The sequence below is a fragment of the Erythrolamprus reginae genome, chromosome Z, assembly GCF_031021105.1.
Source record: "Erythrolamprus reginae isolate rEryReg1 chromosome Z, rEryReg1.hap1, whole genome shotgun sequence".
Taxonomy (NCBI): domain Eukaryota; kingdom Metazoa; phylum Chordata; class Lepidosauria; order Squamata; family Dipsadidae; genus Erythrolamprus; species Erythrolamprus reginae.
This window is the reverse complement of record NC_091963.1, coordinates 71,091,446-71,104,835: the sequence shown is the minus strand read 5'-3', so window position 1 is coordinate 71,104,835 and position 13,390 is coordinate 71,091,446. Positions and strand designations below refer to the sequence as shown.

At 37.7% G+C, this 13,390-nt stretch overlaps 1 protein-coding gene across 1 annotated transcript in view; it reads right to left on the bottom strand.

Moving 5' to 3' along the window:
* Window positions 1-13,390, bottom strand: part of RP9 (RP9 pre-mRNA splicing factor) — a 46,411-nt gene that overhangs the window by 2,264 nt on the left and 30,757 nt on the right. The window contains exons 4-5 of the mRNA XM_070728998.1: window positions 11,897-11,988; window positions 354-415 (exon numbers count right to left, since the gene is read on the bottom strand). Of these exons, the coding sequence (XP_070585099.1) occupies window positions 354-415; window positions 11,897-11,988 (154 nt within the window). The remainder of the gene's footprint in view (window positions 1-353; window positions 416-11,896; window positions 11,989-13,390) is intronic.

Sequence of the window (13,390 nt, the reverse complement as noted above, 5' to 3'; positions counted from 1 at the left end):
CTAAGCACATAAACAGACAATGTCAAATGATATTTCCTTGGGCAGGTTTCATTTCACTTTGGTATCACTTTAAAACAAAAACTTTTGAACCATTGCATTAGAAGTAAAAGTGGTTCTTTATAATGAAGTCATTTTTTGCAAAATAATGTGAAATGAAGTAGTTGTTATAAAGGATGGCTGATAATTACTTGATTCACATCTTAGAGAATTTTCTTTCTGGCAAGTCACTATCTCTTACCTTGAGGATTATATTACTGAGTTTTTTAATAATATTTTTTCATAAAATATTTGGAAATTTATAAAGTATTGCTACCATCAATTTCATAATAATTGTTTAAGAGATCCAAGCTTACCTCATATCTTTTTCATAGCGTTTATTTTCCCTTATTATATCATACATAGGATCTTCATGTGCCTTAGAGAGGAAAGAAAGCTTCATGTCCAACCAAATAATTTCTTACTTTTTAAATTCTTAATGTGATGTCCTCCAGATGGAGTTGGATTGAAATTCCCTTGAGAATCCTGGGATTTATAATCCAAATATATCTGAAGGGCTTGGAAGGTTCTAAACAATTTATATATTTAAAAAAAAACCAATTGCATTTTCTACATAGGAATGGCAACCTTTTTCCTAACCAAGATTGTCACTTGAATCCCATGTACAGTACGGTGGGTAGGATACAAACATAACAAGTATTAACAAAGATAAGGAAACATTAAAACTTCTAACCCTAGTGACCCAAATTGTGATGGCAAACCACATTACCAAATGTTGTTGGAAAGAATCACTGGCAACTTTGGCAGAAGCTCTGGAGTTCTCAAAATAGCATGGCATAGATTGCTAGTCAAGGCTGCCTATCACATCTTCCCCATCAGTCTATGGACACAAGCAAAACAATTTTGTCAATCTGTTCTGGAGAATTGTCCAATGCAGATTGCTACATTATATTATATTGAAATCTTATTTTTAAAATATAATTTATGGATCAGCTTAATGTCTCCCAATCAAAGGATTAATTCAGGTAAAATTCAAACCTTGCCTCTTTTATATGCATTAACAGTTTGTTAAACTCATTTTAAATTATACAATTGCATCTATCCTCCTTTGAACTTCTGTTTTGGAGTCAGATCTTAAACAGCTATTTCCAACCAAAAGAACTGAACAACCAAAAGAAAGGCAAATGTGTCATTTTCAGCATTATTTCTAAAAATTTTAGCTACAAATACCAAAACTGAAATATAAGGAGGTGAAAGAGTAGAATTCAAAGCAATGTTAACAGTTGCAATATTTTTATATGATTAATTTCCAAATGTTTACTTCCATTTTCTAGCTTACAGATAGTTCAAAATGACTGGATACAGAATTTATATTTCTAATATATACCGTATTGTTCGGAGTATAAGATGCACTGGAATATAAGATGCACCTTAGTTTTTGGGGAGGAAAATAGGGGAAAGAATCTGCTTACCAGGTATTCATCTAGCTTGCATCCTTAGTCTGTCAGCTTCAGCACATTATTTTATCCCCTGGCTAAGGGCTTAAAAAAAATTATTCTGAGCGAGTAACAATGAAAGAGCAACAATGAAAGAGCTGTGAACATCATTAGCACCTGGAAAGAAAGTCTGAGCAAGTAGAGCAGTGGAAAAAACCCTGCAAAGACTTAGGGCTTGGAAAACATTCTTCTTTGCAGTGAGTAACAATTAAAGAGCTTGCAAGCAGGTAAGAGCTGGGAACATTGTTAGTACTTGGTTAGGACTGAAAAGAAACATTTGGAGCAAATTAGACCAATGGGGGGGAAACCTGCAAAGACTTAGGGCTTGGAAAACATTCTTTGCAGAGAGTAACAATGAAAGAGATTGGATACATTAATAGCACCTAGTTAGGGCTGGAAAAAAAATATCTGGAGCAAGTAAAGCAATGAACACCCCGCCCCCCCTCTACAAAAATAGGGTTTGGAATACATTATTGGCAGAAAGTAACAATGAAAGAGCTTGCAAGCAGGTAAGAGCTGGGAACATTGTTAGTAGCTGGTTAGGGCTGGAAAGAAACTTACTCAGAGCAAGTTAGAGTAATGAAACAAGCCCTGCAAAGACTAAGGGCTTGGAAAACATTCTTCACAGAGAGAAACAATGAAAGAGCCTGCAAGGTAAGAGCTGGAAAGACCGTTCGAAGCTGGTTAGAGTTGGAAAAACAAGTTACATTCAGGATATAAGATGCACCCCAATTATCAGCCTCTTTTAGGAAGGAAAAAGGTGTGTCTTATACACCAAAAAATACGGTACATTAATTCTAAATGCATAAATAGGCAAACATTTTATCAATACATACTTATTTAATCTCTTGCATTTAGTACAATTTGCCCTCTTGACTTTTGGTATGGAATCTGTATAAAACCTAGTAGGCTTCTCATAGGCTAATTTGAGAATAAATATTGAAATGAATAGTAGATAAGTAATCAGACCATGTTTGCTTTGAAATTTAAAAAAGCAGGAAAAATAGAGTTGGGATGTGAAAACATTTATATAATTGGGGATTTTAACGCAATTGTAAATCGTACAACAGACTATAAAGGTAAAAAACAAAATAAAAACAAAAATATACTTCCAAAATCATTCTGGGAAATAGCAATAGCATTTAGACTTATATACCGCTTCATAATTCCTTTGCAGCCCTCACTATGAGATTTACAGAATCAGCATATTGCCCCCAACAATCTGGCTCCCCATTTTACTAAACGTAGAAGGATGCCTGGCTGAGTCGGTGGTGAGATTTGAACTGCTGAACTACAGATAACAGTTAGCTGAAGTAGCATGCAGTAATGCACTCTAACCAATGTGTCACCCTGGCTCTGACAGCAGAATTTGGGCTTAAGGATGTATGGAGAGAGAAACACAAAACAAAAGAACAATATACTTTTTATTCGAACCCGCATCAATCCTGGTCAAGGATTTACATGGTTTGGACGACCCTGAAATTGAGTAATGAGATACAAGAGATTGACATAGAACCCAATATCTGGGAAGATCATAGCCCTTTAAGAGCAACCTGGAAAGGAAGGAGAAGGAAAACCACATGGACTATGAATCAATATTTATTTAAAGATAAAGAATATTGAGATATGCTGGAAAATAGTTAAGAATATTTTTAAAAATTAATATAAATGAAGAAACATAACTACAAAATAATTACAACAAAAGCCTATACACAGGCTAACAATAGCATTCTTGGCAAGGTAAAATAAAAGAAAATGGGCATTGGACTTACATGATACGCCTCTTCTCATAGGGTGGAGCTAGTCTCCCAAGGAAGGGAAGACATTGCCCTTTAGCCAATTAGGACCGAATCTAAAGTATAAAAGAACCTGTCTAGTCACACACACCCTGCACTGATGTTCCATGAGGAGGGATCTCCGTAGGCCTGAGGTCAGAATCCTGCTGAGAATGTCCCTCTGCCCCTTTGGAGGTGGACTTGGGCTGAGCTGGGGGGGGGGGCAGAAGTTGGTGATCTCTAGGAGACTGGTCTTTGGTTGACTGAGGTGCCTTGCTTTGTTTCCTCTCCTTGCTGTAAATTCTGGTCTTGGCCTTTGCCTTCCCTTTGCTACTCCGTTCAGTCATGTTTGGAGAGGGGAAGGTCCAGGCAAAACGGCTTATAGAGTAGAACAAGAGAGATGCTCAAAGTGGCTGCGGCACTTTAAAAAGCACTGCAGTCCTTGCAAAGGTCGTCTGTACCTTGTCAGCAAGCTAGAGAAACTAAGCCTGATTGGTGGTCATGTGGGGATGACTGCCAGGTAAGTGTCGGCCTCTCGTAAAAATCTCCAGGACAACACAGGGGCTCTCCTGGATGACAGAGGAGGCTCTGCAAGGGCTGACATGCAGGGAGCATTCCTTTGATGATGCAGGAGACTCTATAAGGGTGGGCTCAAAAGGTTGGCTGCAGCAATTCGCAGCAAAGGTTGATGTCGTTAGCAGTCAAGATACTTCAAGCAATGGTTTTTTGTGCCAAGCTCTAAAGTCGGCCTGCTAGCAATTCGATCTCTCTCTCAATTTGCCTCAGACAGCTCAAAGAGTTACACAAGTGTTGAGCTGGCTATCAGAGCATGGGCTCCAGCCAGCAGGTAGAGGAATATCAGCCGCTCAAATTCGTAGCTTCTGCAGCAATCACCTCAGTAGTAGAATAAAAATGGGCCTCTCTCCCTGTAATATTCAGTCAGCTGTGGGCAGCTTGCAACCCTATCTTGGTGCCGATGGAATGCTAGGCCTCACTACTTCAACAGCCGGAATATGGCACTCTGAGACAGGATTCATGCCTTCAGCTGGAGGACATTGGAAGAATGGGCCAAACCCCTTCGCACCCCTCCACCCACACTATGATAGCTGTCAGTTGGGGGAGATCACTCACTGAACAAATGGATATAAGCTGGAAACTTGAAAGATGAGGAGTCCTTCAAGGATAGGATAAACACAAATCCTTTAGGGCTAGGACCTAGTCAAAAGAAGAGGTTTGCCACTAGATGGGTGCTTTTATATTTCAGACTTGGTTCTGATTGGCTAAAGGACAATGTCTTCCCATCCTTGGAGGCTAGCTCCACCCACTATGGAGAAAGAATACAAAAGGGACCCCACAGGGTGAATTAAATAAAATGGAAGTGGAATTGCAAAAGGATCCCCAAAATAAAAGCGTGAAGGAACAAAGAGATATAATAAAGCATAAAATAAATTTGAATGCTTAAGAAGAATTGGCACAAAAAATTAGGATTGCCAAACAAAATTATTTCAAAAATGCAAATAAATGAAGGCTTTCATATAAATTGAGAAAACAAAGAAAGGGAAAATGATTGACAACTTACAGGACAAGAAAAAAAACATAATAGGGAAGAAAATAATAATATAATATTGAACTTTTTTACCAAGCTATATGCCCGAGAAGACATCAAAGAGGAAAAAATTAGAACATACCTAGATTCAACAAATATAAAACAAATTACAAAGGATCAAAGAAGGATGTTAAACAGACCAATTACAATCACAGAATTGAGAAGGTTCTGAATAAACAGAAAAATAATAAAACTCCTGGCCCTGACAGGATATCAACCAAATTATATAAAAATATACAAAACCCATTAGAAGAGATGATGTTAGAATTATTTAATGAAGTATTAGAAAAACAATAATGCTATCCACATGGTCAGAGGCTCTAATAACATTAAAAGATTCAGACCACCAATTAATTCAAAATTATAGACCTATCTCTCTTTTGAATTTGCATTATAAATTATTCATATTAATTATGACTGAAAGAGTAAAAAAATTCTTAACAAGAGTATACACCAAGACCAAAATGGCTTTTTACCAAAAGAGCAGATCAAGAACAACTTGAGAATAATAATGAATACACTTGAGTATTAAAGAAATATCCTGAAAAGCAGGCCGCACTGGTTTTCCTTGATGCCCAGAAAGCTTGACAACATTAATTGTGTTCTGCCGGGCTCTCTGGTAGGAGCCTCCCGAAAATTCAAGGGTACAAATTGCAGACACACACATGTTTGAAAATTCAAAACAATGTTTTTTATCACAAAATTCAAAATAAACTAAGCACCTTTTGTATTGCAAAGAGCACTCGTCCCAGAACAACCGGGTAGTCTGTACAATTTCCCTTAAGCAGTCATTAAGTACTTAGCTAGCAGCTGTGAAGAAACTTCACACCCCTTCTTCTTCCAACAAAATGACACACACACACACATACACGTTGCTCTGCTTTGGTTTCAAAGGCGTGAAAAATCAACAAACGAAGTCCAAAAAACAGCAACATACGATTCCTGAAGAACTGTGATCAGATACTCTTTCACAACGGCCAAACCCACACACTGCTATTTATAGCAGCAGCTCTAATTACTGGACCTCCACCCAACCACAGGTGGCCTCATTTTCTCTTGTAATAATCCTTCAGTTGTTGTCTCCTATGCATCACTCTACGCATGCGTGGATGTGTCATTAATTCTTGTTCAGAATCCAAGGCTGATACAGATGATTGATCTCCTCCTGGGCTGTCTGCCAAACTCCCCTCTTCCCTGTCACTCATGCTTCCTTGGTCAGAGGAGGCTTCATCAGCAGATTCCATCGGGAGCAAAACAGGCCTGCGGCATATTCCTTGGGGCAGGAGATGGGCCTGCACATTCCTTGGGGCAGGAGCTGGGCCAGAGCTAACCACAACAAATTGGAAATTTATGATTTGGCAACGTGATAGAATGAAATTTACAAAAATGATAGAAACAATTTATACAAAACAAAAGGCTAGAGTTAGGGGAATATATAGATTTATTTGATATTGAAAAGGGGGTAAGACAGAGATGTCCACTATCTCAAAACCAGAAGCATACACAGATGCCTGATTCAGCTCCTTCAATAACTTCTTTATAAACATAATAATATAGATAAAGTAAATTTTACAATACTAATATAGATTCTTCTTCAAGAAGTTTCAGGTAGCAGAGAACAGTTAGTTTTTTTCAGCAGCAGACAAGCACAGAGAGTACAGAGAACAGAGAGGACTGGAGCCACATCCAGTTTTAAACTTAAGTTCCAGTTTCGATTCTCTGCACAGATTCAGAAGTGGTTAGCTCCCATTGGCTGACTTAGTTGCTATGCCTATTCATTGGCTAACCTTGTTACCATTGGCTCTCCCAGTTGATGAATATCTTACCAAAGAACCACTTGATTCAGGATGTAAATTAATTTAAAAGATTGAAGAATTTGGTGAAGTAGCCAGGCTTAAAATTAATAAAAATAAAACAAAAGTTATAATCAAAAATCTCACTAAAAATCAAGATAAACAATTGGAAGACGTAACAGATATGGAATTGGTTAAAAAAGAGAAATATTTAGGAATTTGGCTAACCGCAAAGTGTTCACCAATAAAAGAAGACAATTATAATAGAATATTAATACAAATTAAAAAAGACTTAGCAAACAGGAAAAACTTACAATTATCACTGATTGGAAGAATATTCTCACTTAAAATGAATATCCTACAAAGGTTGTTATTTTTATTTCAAGCAATCCCGATAAATCCTGGGAAAACCTTCTTTGAAGATTTAAGAAAAACAACCGGAAAATATATTTGGCAATGGAAAAATAGCAGGATAAGATGGAATCTATTATAAGATAATAAAGAAAGGGGTAGATTTGGTATTGGCAAATATATTATCAATCAGCAGCTCTAATATGGATCAAGAATGGATAGAACTAAAAAATAAGAGAATATTGACATGATCTTCAATTAGGGTGGCATGTGTTTATATGGGATGAGAAATATAAAGCTTATGCATATTTTAAGAGACATGTCCTTAGGAATGCATTATTGCAAATTTGGCTGAATTTAAAAAAGAACATTATGCAAAGATTCCATATTGGATTTCTAGAATTGAAGCCATAAAACATCCAAATCCCAAGACATTTTATAAAAGTATATGGTGTCAAGACTTACTAGAAATTTGATGATTAGAGAAGATCTGACTGAACAGGGGATAAGCTTAGTTAGTGGATTTATACACAGGTCCAAGCTAAATATCATAAAGATATAAAACTTTATGAATTTGAGGAAAAACCTAACAACCTTGATAATGTGATGTGCCAGTGCCTGGAGGCTGTTAGTGTCTGGATGGGTGTCAACAGACTCAAACTCAACCCTGATAAGAGGGAGTGGCTGTGGGTTTTGTCTCCCAAGGACAATTCCATCTGTCCGTCCATCACCCTTGGGGGGGGAATTACTGACCCCCTCAGAGAGGGTCCACAACTTGGGCATCCTCCTCGATCCACAGATTACATTAGAGAACCATCTTTCAGCTGTGGCGAGGGGGGCATCTGTGCATCAGTTGCGGCCCTACCTGGACCGGGAGTCACTGCTCACAGTCACTCATGCCCTCATCACCTCGAGGTTCGACTACTGTAGGAGTTTGCGAAAAGCAAGGAGGGTGGAGTTGGTTCCAGAGGATCGGGGTCACCACAGAGAAGGCTCTTCCCCTGGGTCCCGCCAGACGACATTGTTTCATCGACGGGACTCAGAGAAGGCCAACTCTGTGGGACCTAACCGGTTGCTGGGATGGGGCTACATGGGGCTACTTTTGAAGAGTGTTCGGAAACTTCAGATCGTGCAAAATGCAGCTGCGAGAGCAATCATGGCATGCCCATGTCACACCAACACTCCGCAGTCTGCATTGGTTGCCGATCAGTTTCCGGTCGCAATTCAAAGTGTTGGTTATGACCTATAAAGCCCTTCATGGCACCAGACCAGAATATCTCCGAGACCGCCTTCTGCCGCACGAATCCCAGCAAACGGTTAGGTCCCATAGAGTTGGCCTTCTCTGGGTCCCGTCGATGAAACTATGGTCGTCTGGCGGGACCCAGGGGAAGAGCCTTCTCTGTGGTGACCCCGACCCTATGGAACCAACTTGCCTCAGAGATTAGGATTGCGCCCACCCTCCTTGCCTTTCGCGAACTCCTTAAAACCCACCGTTGCCGTCAGGCATGGGGAAATTGATTCCCCTGGGCCGTTCCCGCTTTATGTATGGTTTGTATGAGACGTATAATTGTTTTTTATATTAAGGGTTTAAAATTGTTTTTAACTATTGGATTTGTATTGTTCTGTTGTTGTGAGCCGCCCCGAGTCTTCAGAAAGGGGCGGCATACAAATCTAATAAATAAATAAGATATTACTCGGTACTGATGAAAAATTAATTGGTAAAATTTGTAAATTTCTAATAAGATACAAAATGGAAGAAGAGATAATTAAGGACACAGTGATTAGATGGATGAAAATTTTTGGTCATACTACCGATCTGGAGAAGTGGGGAAAAAGTCTGGACAATTAATTGGAAATTAACAATGTCAGTGGGGTAGAAGAAAAACCAGAACAAGATGTTCTACAAGTGGCATCTACCATCTGTAAGAATTGCTAAGATGTTTCCAAATTCATCTTCAATATGCAGGAAATGGAAAAAGGGAAATGGAATTTATCACCATATATGGTGGACTTGTTTAAAGGCAAAAAAGTTGTACTAGAATAAAAGAAGATGTTTGAAAAAAATAATAAAATAAGATATAGATAGAAAACCTGAATTTTTTTACTAGGCATAATTGATAAAAAGTATACAAAATTGTACACATCATTACAGCAGCAAGAAAAATGGAAAAATGAGGAAATACCAAAAGATGAGGACATAATTGAAAAATATTGGATTGTGCTGAAACGGACAAAGTAACAAAGAAAATAAAAGACAATTAAGAAATCGAATATTACTTAATACGGAATAAGAGGGCACCGGCCCTCTGGAACCAACTCCCCCCGGAGATTAGGACTGCCCCTACTCTTCCTGCCTTCCGAAAACTCCTTAAAACCCACCTTTGCCGTCAGGCATGGGGGAACTGAAACATCTTCCCCTGGGCATGTTTAATTTATATATGGTATGCCTGAGTGTATGTCTGTTAGTATATGGGGTCTTTTTTAAATCGTTAAATATTTTAAATCTGTTTAGATTATTTATGATTTGTTTCCACGTGTTGTGAGCCGCCCCGAGTCTTCGGAGAGGGGCGGCATACAAATCTAAGTAATAAATAAATAAAATAAAATAAATAAATAAATAAATTATATGAATGGCTGGAAGAGATAAAGAATAAGTAAAAGATGAATTAAAATTGCCAATATTTGAATGGATAATAGGAAGTCTTTATATAGAAGAATCTAATATTATTGTATATAAAAATGTAAAAAGAATTTAAAAACAAGAAAGAAAGAACAAGTAACTTATAAAATGAAAATACTGTATATACATATAGGTAAAGTTTATATGTCAATAAAACTGGAGTAAACTTATTGAATATAATTTTTATATTAAGGGTTTTAAATTGTTTTTAACATGTACCTCTACATGTTTGTTTAATATACATGTGTGTTCTATGTGTATTCAATTAATTTTTTTTTAAAAATGAAATTAATTCAAAGTGTTTCAGGACTTATAAAAGCACTACACTTCTCTGTGATTCAATTAAACACCCCAACAGGTTTTTGGAAATGTGCTGCTCTACCTGAGACTCAAAGCCTTTCTTCTGAATTTGTTTCATTCTCCTTTTTATGGATTTGGATGCAAGGCATGCAGTAGTCTTAAGTGCTGGGTGGGGAAAGGTAACTAGAGAGGAATAATAGCATAACACAGGGGTTCTCCAAAGTTTCTTTACCACAGGCTCTGTTTAAATACTTTTTGTGGCCATGGACCACCAAGACTTAAATCATAACATTACTTCAAATCTTCATGGCCCTCTGGGGATCTACAGATCACATGTTGAGAATCATTGGCATAAGCAATTATTGTAGTTACAAAGCATATCTCAATTATGTTTCTACCTATATGTTTAGCATTTGTTTCCCAAAGCAACAGGTCTTGGGATGATCCTGAACATGCAGTGGTTGGCTAAGGCAAAGTGAGAGAGAGAGGAATTAACTTCAATTTAATCTCTGCTGAAACCTCTTTCACTTTATACCTAGCAAAGTGCTACATGAAAGATTAATACAGTGATACCTCGTCTTACGAACCCCTCTTCATACGAACTTTTCATGATACGAACCCAGTGTTTAAGATTTTTTTGCCTCTTATTCCGAACTATTTTCACCTTACGAACCCGAGCAGCCGCCGGGATTTCCCTGAGGCTCCTCGATTCCCTTCATTTTTGCCAGCGATGCTTTGAATCCCAGCGACAAACTCCCCCCTTCCAAACTGCATGGGAAAAAGACCCATGGAGCTCAAGAGAGGAGAAAGGTGTGGGAGAAATGAGCAGAACGGGGTGGGCAAAAACGGGAGGGACCCATGGAGCTCAAGAGAGGAGAAAGGTGTGAGGAAAATGAGCAGAACGGGGTGGGCAAAAACGGGAGGGACCCATGGAGCTCAAGAGAGGAGAAAGGTGTGGGGAAAATGAGCAGGACAGGGTGGGCAAAAACGGGAGGGACTCATGGAACTCAAGAGGAGAAAGGTGTGGGGAAAATGAGCAGGACAGGGTGGGCAAAAACGGGAGGGACTCATGGAGCTCAAGAGGAGAAAGGTGTGGGGAAAATGAGCAGGACAGGGTGGGCAAAAACGGGAGGGACCCATGGAGCTCAAGAGGAGAAAGGTGTGGGGAAAATGAGCAGGACGGGGTGGGCAAAAACGGGAGGGACTCATGGAGCTCAAGAGAGGAGAAAGGTGTGGGGAAAATGAGCAGGACAGGGTGGGCAAAAACGGGAGGGACTCATGGAGCTCAAGAGGAGAAAGGTATGGGGAAAATGAGCAGAACGGGGTGGGCAAAAACAGGAGAGAAAGACCCATGGAGCTCAAGAGAGGCTCTTTTCGCCTTGCTTCGTTGGGACTGCCACCTCTTGCCACCTCTCGCTGTCCCTCCCCCCACTCCGTTTGCCTCAGCTTAGTCCCCCCCCCCCGCTTTTTTTAAAAAAGCCTTAATGTTTTGGATTTTCATAATGTGCTTGCACACATTATTGGCTTTTCCATTGATTCTTATGGGAAACATTGTTTCATCTTACGAACTTTTCATCTTACGAACCTCCTCCCGGAACCAATTAAGTTCATAAGACGAGGTATTACTGTATTGGTATATCATATTTTACAGAATTATGTTAACATTATCTAGAATTAACATCTAAGAAATCAGATGTCTTAATTTAACCTTCTTCTCACATTATTTAGAGCATGTATGTCAAATTTGCAGCATCACACTGGTTTCATGTGACATATTGCGATGTTTTAACCTTCATGGAGCTGGGGTAAGCATGGCCTGCAAGTGACACATCTGGACCCTGGGCTGCTAGTTTGACACCCGATTTAGAATAAATTACGTCACAAATTGCAGTACTTACCACTCTGAATTGTTCTAATTTTTGGTTGCCTTTGATGAAGAAAGGACATTCTTTATCTCCTGTTCGGTGTCCATATCGTTTACATCTCCAGCCTTGACAGACAGAAAGAAATTAACACTGAAAAATCATATTTTACCCAGAACATTTTTTTTACAAAAGTATGCACATCGATACACCAAATATTGTAAAAACAAAACCATTTATTTATTTATTTATTTATTTATTAATTATACAGCACTGTCCTCTTGATTTCTTTTTTTGGGGGGGCTAATTTTTTTCCCCCATACAAACTTCTTCAATGCATATTAAAATATTTTCATATTATAATAAACACAGTATCATGTTAGTACATACTTTATAATTAATCTTCCCACAAAATGTTATTAATTCCAAATAATTACTTTCGGGCTCAATCCAACCCCCCAACCTTGACTTCTAATTTTGTCATCTAATTTTCATCTAATTGAATTCAAGCTTAATTTCTTTTAAACCTTATTAAAATAATATCCTTCTCCTTTAATACTTCAGATATGCCATAGTGCCTACTCCTCCTTCTTATGTATTCTCCAAAACCCTTACAAGAAAAAAGACTTTATCAACTACAAATAATAAAAAAAGAGAAATTATAGTTTAAAAAGGGAAACAAAAAGAGCAAAGGAAAAAAAGAAAAACAAGAAAAAGCCAAATAACAAAAAGAAAATCAAAATCTATTATTAAACCAGTATTATAACAATATAAAAATTAACCAAACCATTTTTTAAATCTTCAATTAATAATCATCTTAGCATAATAATCATATTTTTTTCAAATCATAATAAATTATTATTCAAATATTTATAAATTCATTGTCATTGTCTTTCACAATAATTTCAATACGCCAATAATCAAAATATACCGATATATTTCTATATAATTCTATAATTCAATAAAATTTAATGACTTGAAATATATCTTAAAAACAACACTTAAAAACAATTTCATAGTTAATGCATATTTAATAATCTGTCATCCCTCCTCAAAACACCATCTTTGCCAATCCTCAGGGCTTTTATTTTTTATCATTTTAAACCCATATATTTTCTCCTTGCCTCCCTTTTTACCAAAATATAAAATCTTTTTCATTTCCACTCTGATTTCTTTCTTATTCTGCCATTTCCGGGTGTTAAGTCATATCTATTCTTTATTTTCTTAGTGCTTAATGTAGTGCTTAAATCATCAACAATATGACCATCAAGCCCATCAAGCCCTCCTTCAATCAAACAATTTTCTGATTCATTTCTAAAAACCACTACAGTGGTACCTCTACTTATGAACTTAATTCGTTCCGTGACCAGGTTCGTAAGTAGAAAGGTTTGTAAGAAGAAGCAATTTTCCCCATAGGAATCAATGTAAAAGCAAATAATGCATGCGAAAATCCAAAACTTTAAGGCTTAAGTGAAAAAAAACCTCGAAGTGTGAAGGTTTTTTTGGGGGGTGGTGGTGATTCGTTTGGAG